Below are 19,006 nucleotides of genomic sequence, written 5' to 3'. Positions count from 1 at the left end.
TCTGCTCTTTGAAATATGGCAGAGAAAATACAGATTTGAAAAACTTAAAACTTAAAAAGTGCCCTTTTTCATAATATCATAGAATGGCTAGGTTGGAAGGGACTTTAAAACCACTCAGTTTCCACCCCCAGCCATGAGCTGGTTGCTCTGTTCAGATGGGGTGAGGCACCCACAGCTCTTTGGGCAGCAGTGCCAGGGTCTCACTGTCCTCTGAATTAAGAATTTTTACCTAACATCTAACTCAAATCTCTCCTTTTATTTTAAATCATTCCTCCTCACCCTGTCACTATCAGACCATGAAAAAGTTGGCCTTTGTCTTGTTTTCAGGTGATTTCAGTGTGATTTTATGAGAAATCATGACACACACTACCCTTTTCATTTCTGACCATAATATGAGCATGAATAATATTTGGCAGACTTCCTTGAGAAGTAATTATGGAAAAGCCAGAATCACATCCTTTGCATTTTGACCAGGTCTCTAAACAGAAGGTTTGACCAGATATGTTAAATGCCTTTTTAGTATTCTAGTAGATACACAATTTACTGAGGCAGCATCTGAACTGACAGAGGCCTGTAACCTGAAATTATAAACACACAGATTCCAAAGAAAGAGTAACAAATTTTGGAAGTTGTATAATCAGCAAAACTAACTGGATAGGTGAGACATCATTGTGAGTTTGCTCCTGCTGATACCAATTGCTAACATATTTATCACAGATAGAAGGATTAGGCAGGGGGCACTTATGATGAATTGGTTGAAATATAACATTTACAAATAAAAAATTAAACAAGTATAGCCCTTATATGTTGTTTATTAGAAAAAAAAACCAACAAATCAAAACAACAAAAACCACATCACTGAGTAATTTACAGGTACCATATTTGTCAAATAAACTATGTACTAATCAAGAAAGCTGCAGAACACTTCCAGTGGTAAATTTTACCTTTTATTTTACAAAAAATAGCTGCCTTGAAGATTCCCTGGTCTTTAGTTCTTTTTTTTTTTTTTAGATTTACTTTGGGGAATGAAAAATCCTTTGCAATACAGATACGTTACATTTGTCTTCATTACCATCCAGCACAAGCTACAGCAAATGCACTCACAGATCCTGAGGCCAACCACAGTTAATAAGTTCAATTTATTTTACATATAATTATGAAATGTTTCAATTTGGTAGCAAGCTTTCCAAGGGGCTAGATGGCAGTGTAGTTCTTGGTGTAATTCGTCAATTTGATTTTCTCTGGGAAAATAATATTAACAGAAAGGTTTTCCCCATTACTAGACTTCAGAAGAAAGTTCTTTTTCTTGCGCAGGAGATGACTATATTTGGCATTAGCCAACCACATTTCACATTTTGAAAAAAATACAATCCCAGTTGTACCCAAAACTACAAGACATGTAAGTAATCCCAGTACAACAAAACATATCACTTGGCTTTTACTGAGCAAGGGATCTGCATTTTGGATTGTTTCTTTCACTGTTATTTTCAGGATTTCATGTTCTTGATGCACTGATCTGTGATGAGCTTTTGGTGAAAGCTTGTAATTCTGCATGTTCTTTGTGCCAATATTCACTGCAGAAAGGCTTGTATTTTTGCTGGCATATTTGCAGGTGGCACCAACAAATTCTGTCTTACAGATGCATTTGAATCCTCCCTGTGGATGTTCTTTGCATGTTCCTCCATTCACACATGGGTCACTTGCACAGAATGTGACACGGCTGCTGCAGAGTTTTCCTGTATAACCATGGGCACATAAACAGCTGAAACCTGCACCAATATCTGTACACGTTCCTCCATTTTCACACGGGTTGGATTCACAGTCATCCCTATCTATTTCACAGAAGTTGCCAGCAAAACCAGAAGGGCACAAACAGGAAGCATGGGGTGCAAAACCATTGTCATCAATGCATGTTCCTCCATTCTGGCAGGGAGAGCTGGAAGAGAGAACAAACACATACATATATAGAACTCAATAAAATTCTAAAGAAAGAAGCTATTAGGAAACACTTTGTGTAATAAGAGAAGCTGGTTCTCTTCAGAAGAGCCAAATCCTAATGTAAATTCACTGAAGTCAATGAACTTGAATCAAGAATGAGTTACTAAAGAGCTCTGTCAATGCAGATTGTAGTATCTTCTGCTGACCTCTCAGGCAGAATTAATACAGCAATATATAAATCCAACCTGAAGAGTTGTGAATGGATTTTAATTTATTCCAAGCGTTTATCCAAATTAAGCTTCCCAATGTTTTCATAAGCTTACAGCTACTTAGCTGAGTAACTATCTAGACAAGGCTGAACCAATAGACTAGCAGAAAGGCTTTCTCCACCTGATTGCATATAATCTGTGCATTGTATTGGCAAAGCAAAACACTTTAATGGCAGCACAGTGATTGTTTTTATTCTGCTTCTATTGTGCTCCATGACAAAAAAGCTAGAGGTGAATAGGTACAGTTTCTACAAACAGCTGTTGAGACAAAATTTTTGAAAAAGTAACACAAACTATAATAAAAAATGTGATAGTTTCAGCAGTAGCAAAGAAAGCTGTCATATGAGAACAAGGGTAGAGGAAACCAAGCATTTCTTCATTTCTTCAAACTCTTTCAGAATTTAATTATTAATAGCCTGTTACTACGCTTTAAATGGTATAAATTCTTTGAAGTAATCTTTTTTTTTTTTTTTTTGCTTTGAAATGTAGCTGTGCCTTACCAAGCACAAGGCCAAAACGACAGAGACACCTACTGACAAAAAAATGTTATCAAATTCAGTGGAGCCGTAGAAAGTAGATGTGGTGTTTTAACCCATCTTGTTGGCAGAAAAGGGGCCCAGGGTTTGCAAATAAATCTCAAAATTATTTTCATGGCAGTGATGAACAGTATATGAACAAAGCTTTTAAAATTTACCTTCTAAAAATGGATTTCAGGCATGAAAAATACAACATAACACTTCCCAAAGATTACAATAAGCCTATTTGACAACAGTCAATTGAATATTGACTATTGAGTACTTCAGTATTGACAAGCAGTACTTCAGTGTTACCTTGCAAGTAGGAAGCCTTATAGGTACCAAACCACTGAAGCTTCATGAACACTGAGATTTCACATATGTAGTAGTTGGTAGCAATGTTCCACCATGGATTTCCATAGTGGAGACTCAGTTCTTTAAGAGCCTCAGTGAGGTGACTTGCAAAAGGAAAATAAGCTCCTTTTTACAAATGTCCCCAACCATAAATGGGATGAGGCTGAGCTTCTCAAATGTGCAGTTGTTGCTCTGGGAGTAGACATCACACTGAATGCCCTCAGCCTTTGGCATAACTGAAGATTGAACCCCTTGGTGGCTATTAGGTGACTACTGTAGAGAAGTCATGTCTGTTTTTGTTGGGTTTTTTTGTTTTTTTTTTAATACTTTCACATAAAACATACAGCTCTGTGCTCTCACATTAGCTGTTCACTTTCACTCATGCTCTCACTATAGCTGTTGGCTGCAAAAAGTGCTATTGAGAGAACAAACTAGAAATTTGGAAACTGAATTAGGAAAGGAGTTGTCCCTGGACTTTGCCAACTGGGAAAGCCTATAGCAGTATGACATAATGCAATCAAGGAAATTAGCCACAGTCACTAGCCACTGTGTGTGTTTTAAGGAAATTATGGAAGCTGGAGCTGCACAGTCCTTGAGTAACTGAACAGTTATAGTCTGTCTTGGAGAGCCTAGCACCCTCTCTTGGCTTTACAGATCTCATGGAAAATCAAACAAACTTGGATATATCAGTATGAAGAAGATTCAAACCTCATGGGCAGATCAGACTGAAGAAAATGCAGGGGATTTCTAGGAAGATGGGAAGAAATTACTGGAGAAAGCAAATGTAAAATGATTTTTTCTGATTTTTCATGTGAAATAATTTTTTATACTTTTTCAGAAGTAGAAAATATAAAAAGTGTTTAGAAAATGCATGCAACGTTTTGAAGATCTATTCTTCATTTATTACTGAGCTTCATTTACCTAACATTAAATATGTTTAAGTGAATATTGTATTAATAGTCTCCTTGAATAGATTTACAGTCCTAGTAGAAGAATTATATACTTTAGCATAGAGATGTTGCATCTTAGCAAAGAAATCTGAACAATGGTCAGGAGTATAGATTTTAAATTCACATCAGCAAACATTATTTACCCATTAATAATACAAGGTCCTTTCCTGAGATGGCAGTTTTTTCCTGTAAATCCCTGGGCACACAGACAAATATATCCTCCATCACCAGTCTCTATGCATGTTGAATTATTGGTGCAGGGCTTTGCAGAGCATGGCTGAATATCTGTTTAAAAAAAACAATTAAAACATTTTTTAAAAAAATTATTAAAACACTGTTCAATGAAATGAATGCTAAAGAGTCAGCAGAAGAGCAAAGCAGGGCTCAATTAAACTTATGAGAAAAGTTCAATTAAACTTAGGAGAAAGAATCAGCAAATAGTAAACAGTGCTTTAAATAAAACATAGCTTTAATGGCCATTCATCCTACATTTTACAAGTCCTGATTTATTCCTCCCTTTTAACATGAAGAACAGATTGTTCAATTATTGCAAGCACTTTGAGCTCATTTCTTTTCCTAGCTGTCACTTTTGAAATGATTTTGAAATGTTCCAGTACATAAATAACTAATAATATCAATAAAACATTAGTAGGTAAGAAAGAAGTTCGAAGTAGCTTAGTCATCCTTTCCTGGCCTTGGCATCTCCATGAGCAGAATTCTGATAAAGAAAATAAGAATTAGGAACTCCTCATGCTCTCTAACCAAAAGTCTATCATTTTGTGTTCGTGAACAAACATTTCATAGTAACAGATTGGCAGGTTATAAAGACCCTCTTAAGATTTCATCATCTGTCTGTGTTACATCTAACCCTTACAGAGCTGCACCAGAAGAGACAGCTGACATATTTGACCAAAAGTTACACATCTCTTTTTTTTTTAGAGTTTCCCTGCGAAGTGATTTCCCAATTGAACTACTACCAACTTTTACAAATAACTAAAATTAAATATACAAACAAGTGCGTATTTTATCCATCTCATGGAGCAGCTGCAGTGAAGAGCTGGCTACAAGGCATCTGATGCCTCACATATTCATGTCCATATGTACACTAAGAATCAATGAATGATAAAGGTTGGAAAAGATCAGCTCTAAGATCAGCTAGTTTGACCATTAGCCCTCTAAACCACGTCCGCCAGTGCCACATCTCTATGGTTCTGGAATACCTCCAGGGATGGTGACTCCACCACTTCCCTGGGCAGCCTGTGCCAATGCATCATCACTCTTTCAGAGAATAAATTTTTCCTAATATAGAAAATAAAAAGGATTTAAGAGCATTTATTTTTCACTTCCCATAACATAATGGGAAAGTTAGTTAATATCACGAGGTACTGCTAAATTTTATCCATGGCAAAACTTCAGTAGCCTTAGCTTTTAAATATAATCTTCCCCGGATAAAAGGCTCTATTTTCTAATGTGTTTGCCTGTTCTTATTACAAGAAAAGCACTTTGCACATGCTTTAAGATCCAATTTTCACAAGGACTTGAATAAATAAACTTGAATGCTTTCTAGAATGGTGTTGTTTGCCACCTATTTTGGCATGCTTTAAAGGCAGCTAAAAAAATATGAACTCTGATGCATGAGTGAGAAAACTTCGGAAAGTATATGTGGATAGGCATATGTACTAATTGGTATATACATATATGAATATGTACATTGCTACTAGTAATTTACGTAAGGAATTTGGTTTTTAAACACAATTTAGAACACAATTTAGAGTATCATATCCTTTTAAAATGTAAGCACACAGATAAACCAAATACTCCATATGCTCTATTCTCTTTAGTTTTCCTCTCAGAAGACCAAAATCCAAATAATTTAATTGCTTCAAGTGGTAGCTGAGTCTCAGATGAAAATTGAAAAAAAGATTGTATATTTACAAATGTATTAAGAATAGCTGCATACACATTACCAATAAATTAATTAACCCTTTTGTAAAACTAAGCTGTCAGGCTGCAGTGCATGAAGTGATCATTCAGTGTTTTTCTCAGGAAAGCATCACAGCGATTGGATTTCAGGTTGGAAAAGATTCTGCACCAGAGGGCAGTGGGCATGGAACAGGATCTGTTGAGGCAGTGTCACAGCCCTGAGCTGCTCGGGTTGAGGAAATGTTTGGATAACATTCTCAGACTTAGGCTTTGCTTTTTGGGTGGCCCTGTGTGCAGCCAGAAGTTGGACTGGATGATCGCTGTGGGTCCCTTCTAATTAATTATATTTTGTGATTCTATGGTTCACAGCACAGCAGAGTTTGTCTCTTGCATGTCTATCATAGGCATTAGCAAAGAGGTAAGTTAGCAGTATTAACACTTAGACCAGCTCACAGATTTTTTTCCTTAAGTGACATGCATAGGCATGTGACTGTAATAATAGTCATAAATGACACCAAAAATACTGGCCTACATGTTTACAGTGAACCCAATCTATAATTTGCATGCCTGTGAATTATAAGGTAGGTCATTCTTCATCTGAACTGAGAACCAGATGGCCAGCCCATGGTGAATATAAAACCACATGATGACATAAAACTGCTCCAGAAAGGAACGTGATCCATAGTAAGGAGATTATACACTAAATTTCCTAGAAAACAGAAAAAGAGAACACCATCATTCAAAAAATACCTTATTCTCTCTTGTGTTTAGCAAGCAAATAAGCTGCTAAGACTGCATCTATATTTTACAGATATTTCAGGTGTTAACAGTGGCCAAATGAATTTGTGGGTTTTACCATCTCTCTGTTGACAATTGCTCACAGCTGGCAACAGTGAAACAGTGGTTTTGCCAAAAATTCCCTGGCAAATATAACACTTCCTATAGCAGCAAAAAGGAAGAATGCCAAGGGAATGACAAAAACTGTGTTACTCACAGTCCTCTGTCAGTCTCCCCAGAAACAGTACAAATGTAGGTTTTTAACAAGGCTTATCACATTACACACCTGAAGCTAAAATTTGTTGCCACTGGCTAAAACATGTCAACTAAAAGCATTCGCATGTGAAAATGTAACAGTTTTGGCCTCTGGACATCGCATCATTTCAGTATTAAAAAAGATTCAAGGAATGTGGCTTTTTAAGTAAGAAAGTGATGTGTTTGTATTATGACAATAAAAAAACAGTTATATGTATTTGTCAATGATCCCCACATGAATGGGAGCATTTGTTTTGTTCTTTTTCCTAACTTATCAAGCATCATTTAGTGGTAGTTGTTAATAAGTTATAACACTCTGTAATGACTTTATACATTCAGGAAACCAACACCATTAGTGTTGGACACCAGAGGGTGTCAGAGGTTGAACAACTAACCTCATTTGAGGATACAGTGCATTCACGGACCAGTAGGACAATTTTTAACAGCCTTCCAGTGGCAGGAAAAAAACTGGGTCTTTTGTGGCAAAAGAATGCTTTAGAGTAGGCCTACTCAGTGAATCCATTGAGATGAAAGACTTTCAATGTAATATAACCATCTTTTCATCTGCAGGGACATTCCATTTTGGCTGAGTATTCTTGGCACATCTTCATTGGGATCTAAATTCAAATTGGCAAAGAACATGGAGATAACTCTGAGTGTTGAGAGAAGTAATACTTTGTGGACTTTAACAAGGGATATCCACTTTATACTGAAGAATCATCACAATTAATGCTCATTAAAATATTATTTTTCCACGAATATATGGTTACAATTCCCAAAGAATTATTTTCCATCATAAATACCAACTGAAAAAGGTTGCAAAACTCAGAACTGTGATGATATTTAAGTGCCAAGAAATTCAGGTAGACCCTTAATGTGGTTCTTTGAAGTGTGTCCAACTTGAAAACATAACCTTTACTTGCAGAAATCTTTAGTTTTGGAGCTCCATGTCACTGCAAGTACGTGGTCAACCAGAAATCTTCTAGTCATCCTGAAAATTTTATCCAGTTTAAATTGCATCATCATTCAATACTGTTTTGGACATTCATTGACAGCCACGCTCTATAAATTGTAAGCTGTGTAACAGTGAAAGCCCAGAATAGAAGCAAAAAGAACAAGGACTTGGACACTTGTCTTCTTCAGATGCATCTCTGCAGGCTGAACTGGTGCACGGTCCTGGATGCTCCTGCGGTTTCTGTACTCTCACATCTTTTGGCTGAACACTTATTTGCCAACACCAGCCAACATAAACTAGCTCAGCAAAGACCAGCTCCTCAAATTACTAATGCTATGTGGCACATTCTGACAGGAACGGGGTGAGTGAGCGTGCTCTGCTTATCCCTCGGATCTGGGAGGAAGGCAGCATTTTGCCTGGTCAGACCTTTCTCTGACTTATATCAGTGCTATTCCATTGAGCTGTCATAGGATTAAGGAACAAAGGATTATGAGGTTTTCTTTTTCAATAAGTATTCAGTATTAAGCTCTTATTTTCCCATACGAAAATTTACATATATATATTTATATACATATACATGTAATGTGTCATATAAATATTTCAAATTAACTAATATAAACAAAAAGATGTGTCTTCATCATAAAGATTAATATGACAATGAATAGTTGTTTGTTAGCATTATTCACAATTACAAATATTTAAAATAGAATGAGGAGTGTATGCCTCACTCACACATATGCCCAAATACCAAACACACTGAATGTTTTGGAAGAGACCTCCAAGCCCACCCAGTATCAACCCCTTACTGTGGGCTGGCTTCCCCCCACCAGATCAGGATGCCCACCCAGCCCAGCCTTGTGCACCTCCAAGGATGGGGCACCCACAGCTCTCTGGGCAGCAGTGCCAGAGCTTCTTATGTGCTGCTGCCCAGAATCTCCTTATTATCTTGCTCTAGCATTTTTTAAAGTTAGTTATCCATAAGATCTTTTGTATGTCTCCATCACCAGATGGGGCTCTTTCACCTCATTTGCTCAAGGAAAAGAAAGGATGTGCAAACCTATGTCACAGAGGCTGCCAACCCAGCCCTCCTCACAGATGCACTGCCAGGGTTTGACACAGCTGCCATGCAAGCACCCAGGGAAAGGGACACACTGATTGCAGAGAGTACCCTGCCAACCAGGCAGACACCTGAAAGAGATAGGAGACAATACACAAGCATGGTTTATTTTTAATAAACATAATTGCATGGATGTTCCCCTTTTCAGAGTGAATAAACAAACTTTTGGATTCAAAATTGGACCATGCAGTGCACCTGATCAAAAAGACAGCATCAATGCTTCTGCAATACTAGAAGTATTTATATGAAAAAACAAAAAACAAAAACAAAAAACCCAAAAAACTGGTTCATGCAATGACAATAAATAAATGTAAACAACTTAATAAAGACTTTTCATACTGGGATAATTAGGCTAAAGAGGCATCTGGATACTTCTGCTCTCTCACTCCAGTTATGGCATGGTAATAGAGTGCTGCCTCATTACTGTACCATATTTGCAGAGAATACACTGTTTTAGCTTCTATTTTAAAGAGCAATGAATTATTGAGGAGGTCTGTTCTGAGCTAAGGCTCTGTCTGACAGATCTTTTTACCTGCATTCTCTGGGAAATTCACAAAACCCGTTCACTGGGTGGCAGCCCGCTTTACAGCTCACACCTAAAAGAAGAGATTTTTAATGTCAAAATAGAAAAATCAGCACTCAGGGTAAAAAAAAAAAAAAAAAAAAAAAAAAAAAAAAAAAGTGTCCTATATACATTACTGATATTTGTAAAAGGAAATCTGACTGCGGAGTGAAAAACAGCAACTCAAGGCTGCATAGTAGTGTTCTGATTTCTGTCAAATATGTGTTTCTGCAACGTAAAGGTTTTTAATGAACCTGGAGCACGTTACAGGGTGTTTCTATAAGGTAGGAGAACTATAAGGTAGGAGAATTGACATAAAGAATTGACTGCAAAAGAACACAATAAAACGCAATAGCAAAGTGTGAGTGCTCTCATACTACTTTAAAAGGGAAATTTCAGAACAGACACACATATGCCACCACACAACACCCGAATACAGCTGCATTATTTCAGAACTACTTGAAACATAGTAATGTCTTTAATCTGGAAAAAAATATATATATCTATTTAAAACTACTTATAAGCTCATTTCCACCTTACGTCTGATAACAACAAAAGATTAAATCTCAGAAGAGTAACTCAAGTTTATTATAACGATGTCTCAGCCACTTTTCTCCCTCCCTCAGCTATCTGCATCAAGAAGCATCAAGCCCCTCCACGAAGCAGCACCGCTAACCGCTGCCCTGCAGGCGAATGGCACGAGAAGCGCCTCGCACGGCGCATCGCCGCACCTCCGGCCGGAGCTATCGCTGGGGAAGGCAGAGCTCTCAACCCGGCCTCGGCCAACTGCTCCAACTTTCCCAAGTCGCTCCCGCAAGTTACCTGGGGCGGCGGGGAGGACGAAGGGCAGCAGGCAGCAGCAGCAGCAGCAGCCGAGGAGCCCGGCGGCGCGCAGCCTCATGTTGGGACCGCTGAGCGCGGAGCTCGTGCGGATCCTCCCGGGTGGCAAGGAGGAGGAGAAAAAGGAGGAGGCACCCGGCCTCCGCCCGCAGAGCCGGCGAGTTGCGGTGCGATGGGGCGGAAGGAGAAAGCGAGAGCGGAGCGCTGCCCGGCTACCCCCGGCCCGGCTGTGCAGAGCAGCGGGCACCGCGCGCACCCCGCCTGTCGCGATCGCGGGCGAGAGGAGGTTCGTGGTGGGGCGCGGCAGGAGGGAGGGTTGGGGGGGGGGGGGGACTTTGAGCACGCCTTTTACCTCGGGATCGCTGTCCTCTAACAGCCAGTGCTGGGCTCCGGGTTTCAGAAGACTTCTCTCCCAAAGCACATCAGAGCAACTTTTTTTTTTTTTTTCTTTTTTCTTTTTTTCGGGGGTGACCCCGGCAAAGGCAGTACAGGCTTGTTCTGTTTCAGAGGCGAGCGTGATAAATAAGAAAAGAACAAAGTGCCCCCAAAGCTGACAGTCTTTTTTTTTTTTTTTTTTTTTTTTCTTTTTTTTTTGTGTGTGTGTGTGTGTGTGGTTGTTCATAATATATATAAGAAAAACATTTTTACACCACCACCAAGCAGTTTAAATTCTATGCTTTGCTCTGTGACTGTTCCTCTCTCTTTTCTATCTTTCTGTTCTTCCTTTGAGCTGTCCCTCATGTCCCTTATGATGGGCTATTTCTTGTTCCTTGCCATCGTCTTTTAAAGAAATTTTGCTCTTCCTAAAGGACCTGTTTTCTGCTTCAGGTGTGGTGCTTACATCCACCAGACATCATTTACCAGTTTGTCTACATTTACGTCCAGCAACTAGAGATCACTATAATATAATAAGAAACTATAAAACCTTTTCTCTAGGATTATAATGGGCTAATTTAAGATTAACTGCCTGAAAATGTGAGAGAAACCAAGAAGCACACATTAGCTTCAGTTAGCCATTTACTGGTGCTTGAAGATAATGATGTCACTCAGGTTGAAAAAGTTTGCTTCCGTTAATGCTGATTTTTAGTTTTAACCTAGAATGGGGGAAATGAAGGACAGAAAAAGGGAGAGGATGAGAATGAGTAGTGGTTTAAATGACAGCACTGAGGTGAAAGGGGTTAGAGGCAGATGCTACTGCTTCAAATTTCTCCAGAAGTTTGGCTACCTGAGAAAAACCATGCCCATTTGACTCAGATTATCTCCATGCCTTTTCTGTTTGTCTTGTTTCCTTTTTCACTGATACATTACTTGCTGCTTTGAAAACTGGCACTGAGGGATGTGCCAGGGGCATGGTGGTGATGGGTTGGTGGTTGGACTAAGTGGTCTTAGTAGTCTTTTCCAACTTTAATGATTCTATGATTTTGTAAAAGGGTTTATTTGCCAGCACAGCTTTTGCCACTGTTCACCCTTGCTGGGGTATTGTGGATGGCAGAAGTGCAACAACAATTCTTATGTTTGGTTTGCTTTTTTTTTTTTTTTTTTTTTTTTGACCAGGAGATAATCTGGGCAGTTAAATGCCTACAGGTTTTTCAACATTTCTCTAGTATTTTGAACATCAAAGCAGACTTCCTGTTTCCTCTCTAAGTAGCTGGCAGAAAGGTCTCCTCATATTCAGTATTTTTTAGCACTTAAGACTAGAGAATTTCTAGAATTCATAGATTTTATCTGTACACTCATCACTGTCAAATTATCTGATCTCATCTGCATTGTAAATATGTACTCTGATACACAGTGATGTGTTTCTTCTATTTTCTGTGTTAACTGCTTGTATTCTTCCAAACTGATTTCTTATGAAAGAACATTAGAAAAATCTTGTTCTCTCAGTTCTATATATGTTATAATCACCATAACAAACTTCAATTTTTCTAGTTTGTCCTTCTTACTTATTTTCCATTTTGTACATGGATGCACCGTTAGATAAAAGTAATCTATTTTTTAGATCAACTCTACTTCACACTCTTCTATACGTCATAGGTGTCTCTTGGATGGCTGAAATCAGAATGAATTTCCATCTTCCCATCTTTCCTACTACCATCCAAACAGAAAGCTGATAATTTTATTTTTGTAGTGTTAGAATCCTTTTTGTCAAAGTGTAGTCTGTCCATTGTATCCAACCAGAACCCACTGGAACAAAATATATACTGATATTAATAAAATAATTTCAGAACAGAAGCCCCATTGTTGTGCAGATCATTGTCTTCTCACTCCTTCTTCCACTTGAAGAAACCAAACTGCAAATCATTTTTCCTTACCTAGTTTGCTGGCCAAAATACTCCGATCCAAACTTCTGCAAACACTACAAGTGTCCCAGAAAATTAGAGATTGTGTTTTTGTTCATCTTAAGGATTTCTTCTGAGAATAATTTTTTTTATTATTATATTAAGTCTTTGCGCTAGAAATTGAGAAGAAAAGAACTTCAGTAGTCATCATTGCAAAGAGATCAGTCTGTCATCTTTGGGAAACAGGTAATGTCTTTGCAACCCTGAGAAATTTTCTCAGGAACTTGCTATAGGAATCAGGGCATCAAAGACAGTGACTGCAACAGCTGAACCCAGTGAATAACTTCCATGGATCCTTTTCCAGAATCTGAGATTTTTTTTTTTTTTTCCAGGACACCGCATAACAATCTTGTCTTCTTGGACAGGAATAATGAACATGTTCAGGGACAGAGCTTCTGCATAAAGCAGGCTGAGCTGAATCATGATAAAAACATCCTGTTTCACACTGAACATAGAATTGGAGTATTTCAAACTTCAGCAGCATGCGCACAGCTCTGAAAAGACTGGAAATCCTTGAAGCAGCCAGGAGTCCTTCAAGTTCTGGCCTCATTGGGACTACTCATAACTCCCAAGTGCTTGTTTACCTATAAATATAACACCTTTTGCCCATAACTGCAGGAATCTGGAGATGGAGTATCTGCATTAGTGATGAGAAACAGAGCAAATTGTTAGTATAATGGCTTCTAAGGGTCCCTGGTAGCTAAAACTGCAAGGATAAGAATAGTCATACAGAAACCATATCTAGAAAGCAGACATAACAATAATTTGGGGTATACTTTTCAAATCCTACAGAGAAAAAAAACCCAAACCCCAACAAATTCCAGGGCAGTGCCATCTCCTTGGCAAAGCAGCAATATTTTGTGAACAGAATAACAGTAACAGAAATGCTGACCTCATCAGTGTACAGAGATGTAGATTAGATGTTTGGAATAAATTCTTTACTCAGAGGGCAGTGAAGCCCTGGCACTGCTGCCCAGAGAGCTGTGTGTGGGTGTCCCATCCCTGGAGGTGCCTAATGCCAGGTTGGATGGGCCCTGGGCAGCTTTATCAGACATCATTAATGCAGCTGGAGCAGTAAGGAACAATTTTACATTCTCTATGTTAGTATGTCTGGACAGGATAGGCTGTGCCAACAAGGAGCTACACATAGAAATCCTTCTCTTTTCCCCTTGCTCCTTACAGTGTCCCACAGTACACTGCTGCACTGCTCCCCATGTGCCAGCTTCATTTCTGCTACCTCTGAGCTGATTCAGTATACTGAACAGATATGAGACTGATAGGGAAAAGATGAAATCATTTTTACCATCTCCATATTTCTACTACCACAAAAGTCAGCAGATGAATGTCTGTAGAACTCTGTGAGGTGATGGCACAAGCACATAAACCAGAAAGCTTTTCTGCACAAAACAGATTTCACTACACACGGAAATAGCAGCAGTCAACAGTTAGCTATGGACTGCCAAAATATTTTTTTTTACTGTGGTGATTTTTTCTCATTGGAACAGTAGCCAAAGTGTGCTGAGCTAAAATATACAGCAGTAATTTACAGGAATTAAATCCAAACCCATTCCTTTGCTTTTCACAGTATTTTCTCCATTGACAGAGAACTGTCTCAGTACTATCCATCACCCAATTACTACACAGTGAATTGTGTCAGCTACTTTGGGAATCAAACAGCCATAGAATGGCGTGTGTTGAAAAGGACCACAATGATCATCAAGTTTCAACCCCCCTGCTATGTGCAGGGTCGCCAACCACCAGACCAGGCTGCCCAGAGCCACATCCAGCCTGGCCTTGTATGCCTCCAGGCATGGGGCATCCACAACCTCCTTGGGCAACCTGTTCCAGTGTGTCACCACCCCCTGTGTGAAATATTTCCTCCTAATATCTAGCCTAAACCTCTCCTGTCTTAGTTTAAAACCATTCCCCCTTGTCCTATTACTATCAATCCATACAAACAGTCGTTCCCCCTCCTGTTTATATATTACATGAGATCTTGGCCACTCTGAAGACAGAGGCAAAGCTTCCATCACAGGGGCAGTTTTCCACTGTCAGCAAAAATCTGTAGTGGGCAGATGGACCACTTTATGGCAGATGGCCAGAACTTTAACTGAAAGAAGATGAATTTCACCTGAATGTATAGACATCTTCTTTAACAGTGATGTTGATCAGACGCTATGACGGTTTGCCAAATAAAGTAGAATCTAAGCAATTACATGTCTTAAGGGAAAGGTTAACTACACTTTTGGGAAGACTGATGAAACCATCTCTTCTTGCAGCACTTTTTTTGCATTGGATTAGCCAAGATGTCACTTTCAAAACCAGCATTTTTGGTCCCTTAATATCTTTCCGTCTAGAAAACATTTCTTTCAAACTGCTGTTAAGAAAGCCTTCTGATTAGATGCTTAACAGTCTGACAGATGTCAACAGTAGCCAGAGAGTTGTATCACAGCGTATCCAATATATCCAACATTCTTTACCTATTTTGACATGAAAACAACAATCAATCAGTTGATATTTTACAGCACCTTGTAATATTTTCTTTTCCTGTAGTATGACAAATTTGGTGCAGAGAACATACACACAGATTCCTAAGTCAGTTAGTTCAATCAAGTTAGTGATGTTACACTTTAAAATGCATTTTTTATTCCTTCCCAAGGCTAGAAAAATAATTTTACTTCCTCTTCGAAACTCAACTAGATCTGAGAGTTTATTTCAGGGAAAGGACTGTCTGTGTGTAAAGAGAAAACAAAGAAGAGAAACAGTTTCTGTACCAAGGCGCAATGTTCTTACTGTTTTCTGAATAGGGAGAATAAACGATTCTTTCTTCGGGCTGAAATAGATATTTATAAAGAAAAATATACAGTTTACTCTGGGACATATGCATATAAAAATGAGCAGCTTACTTTTAAGTACAGTGAATTTGAAATTACAGTGAGACATTGAAAATGAAATGCCTGAGATTGGGGATTGAAAATTGAACCACAATCCAGTTTATTTTTTGGGTTTTTTTTTGAGACTTTTCCACTTATGGATGATCCAGAAAGAGAAAATCATGTCTAGATGTGAATGAAGAGCAGGAAAACAGACAAAGGGGAAAGACAGACATAGAAAAAAATAAATAGATGCATGAGGACATTAGAAGAAAAACATTCATCAATATAAAAAAGACATATTTAATAACTTAGAAAATTTTACACAAGTTGCTTTCCAGCATTTTTTTGGAACCAGCGTTTCTAGTCAGAGCTCTGATCCTTATAAGTGTCTGGTGTTTTAAAGCTACGAACCGATCACAACTGAGGAGTTAGATGCTTGCAGTAACTCAGGGAGATGTTGGTGGTTGGCAAAAAAAATAAATGAGAACCAGTCCACATGCCTCCTGGACTCATTATTGCTGTCAGAACTCTACCTGCTATTTCATCTTCGCTTTTGTCTTAATCTCAGCTGGAATGTTTTTGCTAATTGCAGAAGCAAGCTGTTATTTTCAGTCCTAGTGGCTTCTCTGGTTTTGTGCTATTGTAGTGGAAGGATGCTGTGTTTGCTTCTGTTGTACACAACTCACAGCCAACATTTCTGTTGCCCTTATTTACACACACTCACGTATGGCTATTTATTGACTGCTATCAGTTGCCTGTCACATGCAAAAACTTCCATATTTTTACTTTGTCTTCTGACAAAGAAACCAGCTCCTTTTTTCTACTCACTTCTTATTTTCTTCATTTATTTTTATTTTATATACATTTCTTTGGTTGAATTCCTATCTTTATAGACATCTAATCATACTACAAATCAGGTTAGGTTCACTGTAGTCTTACTTCACAGTTTCTTGTTCGATTTCCCCTCCTGCACTATTAACATTGGTATGCTGTACAGTTCTTTCTTTTCTTATTGTGTCTAATTGGTTTCTCTGCTGCTACTTTTTTGTAAGGCTGTTTTATAATTACAGTTTTCATTGCTCTTTTTAATGACAATGTCAAATGAAATCTAAATTAGGTTATATTTGCCTTATTATGTTTACCTTGCATTTTGTCAGGGTCTATTTAACCCTTATTTTGTTATACAATATCCTATAATCCCTAATAAAGAAATGTTTAGTTCTATCAAAGTTTCTTCTCTATATCCGTGCATTTAAAACCAGAAGGGACTTATAGTAGGAGTAATAAACAAGTATATGCCAGTTGAAGTCTTACTTTTTGTAGCCAGAAGTTTATTTTCTATGATTACCATTGAGAGCAAATGAAATAGAGATTGGCAGTATATCAACTCTTTACAAATGTTATATCATCACAATCTACATCCCTTGGTTTAATTCATGTCTCAGCTCTTATTTTCCAAGAAATCTTTCTTCTTTCATGTCTCAGCTTGAAGTGAAAGAATTTACAAATAAAGAACAAATGTTCAATAATGTTACTACAGTTATATATTTAAAATTATTGAATTTGGAAAGAACTTGCCATCAATAAGCATTTGTTCTGACATGAAAAAAGACACAATTTTTTACCTTTCAGTTCCTATATCAGCACTAACTAATTCTATAACTTTATAAAGATGCTTTTTTCGGAGAAAGATTTTGGGTGATTTATTACTTAGTAGATATTTCACTGGCACGGTGGCCCAGAGAGCTGTGGATACCCCATCCCTGGAGGTGCTTAAGACCAGGCTGGATGGGCCCTGGGATGCCTGAGCTGGTGGGGGGCAGCCAGCCCACGGCAGAAGATTGGAAATGGGTGGGCCTTGAGGTCCCTTCTAACCCAAATCATTCTATCATTCTGTGATATTAATGTAGAATTCATAGTGATACCGATGGTTTTTTGAGATTAAAATTACAAATGAATTAAGGAGGAACCTTGCTGTTATCACTGGTGACTGAAACAACTATGTTCCTATGAAGATTAAGAAGATGTTTGAGGCTAGACAAAACAGCTATGATTTGTGTCTCCCTGAATCAGATCTAACTGATGAATTCTGTGGTTTATTATTTTTTTTCAAACCAAATAAAACAAATACCTTGGTGTGCAAGAAGTTTTTTTCTGTACTGCTGAGTATACTGAGATCTTGTTGTTGCCTTAGAGCTTTTTGGTGACTTCAGGTTATGCTAAAAACCAGAACTGAGTCCAGAGTTGTTCCACATTCAGGACTTCCAGTCTAGCTGGCTATCAGCAAGGGCACTACGTGTTCCTTGCACCAGAAATGAGCAAATTTTCTGTTTTCCAAACTAACATGAACTACGGAACTTCTAGAGAAGGATCCATGTGCTCACAACCTTAAAATAGTCATTTTCTGTATTTGTCTTTTTTCACTGCTACCATTAATGCTAGCTACTAGTTGTTCACACTTGCAGATCTTTTACAAACAAATTATATATTTCATCTACATATTGCTGTCTGTTGAACACTTGTACAAATGTGCAATTTCTCTTTCAAGCGTAATAATCCTTAGGCGTTTTGTTCAAAACTGTGATTTTCCCTCTTTACCCTTTCCATATTCAAACAAATTTGTTATTTCTTTTGTGTCCTACTCTTTTACATAAGGCAATAGCATCATGTTTTCTGATTTAGTGATGTTCACCATTACTATCAGATAGATTTTTGTCTATTCTCCCTCTTTCCAATACTTTATTTATTTGTTTGTCTGTTTGTTTTTTGGTGGTGATACACAATGAATGCAGCAAGGACTTGGGGACTGGAAACAAAACAAAGAACTGGTTTCTGTTTTGCCTTCTATTGGTAAAAGCCTCTAGTGACAAGGAGGAGAATAAATAGGTGTCCCTTTAACTGCAGCTCTGGAAAGCAGTGGCAAGCATGTCTGACATGAAGGATACAACAATGCTCTCAGTTATGTTTGCGTAAATGCAGAAAAGTACCGATTATTTTTTATAGCAGATATGACAATTACATTTCATTATTATATGGTTTGCTTTTATCTTACTAATGTAGCTGTGTCTTGTTTTAAATTTATAAACCTCTTGTGTCAAGAACTGCCTTTTTATTTTACATTTCTAAAATACTAGTCTCCATGATGGGTTCCTAGTCATTTTGACAATGATAAGATGATTTAGTGTTTGTGTTGCATTAAAATCTGGCAGCTGCTATCAGGACTGGAATCTGACTGGCACAGGACATTTTATATGAGAAGGCACATACTGAGAATGTGAACAAACACAAAAATCAAGGCAGAACAACAGATTAGGGTACAGCAGCACTCAAATAACA

At 38.1% G+C, this 19,006-nt stretch overlaps 1 protein-coding gene across 1 annotated transcript; it reads right to left on the bottom strand.

Annotated features, from left to right (window-relative positions):
- Nucleotides 1–792: 792 nt before the first annotated feature.
- DLK1 (delta like non-canonical Notch ligand 1) lies at nucleotides 793–10,736 on the bottom strand. Its single transcript, XM_052692549.1, has 5 exons — nucleotides 10,438–10,736; nucleotides 9,586–9,649; nucleotides 8,994–9,124; nucleotides 4,170–4,311; nucleotides 793–1,936 (listed from the first exon to the last, which is right to left on the bottom strand). The coding sequence occupies exons 1-5, from the start codon at nucleotides 10,514–10,516 to the stop codon at nucleotides 1,195–1,197; spliced, it is 1,158 nt and encodes a 385-aa protein (XP_052548509.1). The 5' UTR covers nucleotides 10,517–10,736; the 3' UTR covers nucleotides 793–1,194.
- Nucleotides 10,737–19,006: the final 8,270 nt, after the last annotated feature.

Source organism: Tympanuchus pallidicinctus, unplaced genomic scaffold, assembly GCF_026119805.1.
Source record: "Tympanuchus pallidicinctus isolate F22 unplaced genomic scaffold, pur_lepc_1.0 scaffold3, whole genome shotgun sequence".
In the NCBI taxonomy this organism is placed as follows: Eukaryota; Metazoa; Chordata; class Aves; order Galliformes; family Phasianidae; genus Tympanuchus; species Tympanuchus pallidicinctus.
The sequence above is the reverse complement of the archived record's forward strand: the minus strand, read 5'-3'. Positions and strand labels throughout refer to the sequence as shown.

Coding starts and splice junctions, on each gene's coding strand:
- DLK1 (XM_052692549.1), bottom strand. CDS start 10,516: ATGAGGCTGCGCGCCGCCGGGCTCCTCGGCTGCTGCTGCTGCTGCTGC. Junction 9,125..9,585: donor GAATTTCCCAGAGAATGCAG/GTAAAAAGATCT, acceptor TATCTCTTTCAG/GTGTCTGCCTGGTTGGCAGG. Junction 4,312..8,993: donor TGGCAGCCTCTGTGACATAG/GTTTGCACATCC, acceptor TTTTTTAAACAG/ATATTCAGCCATGCTCTGCA.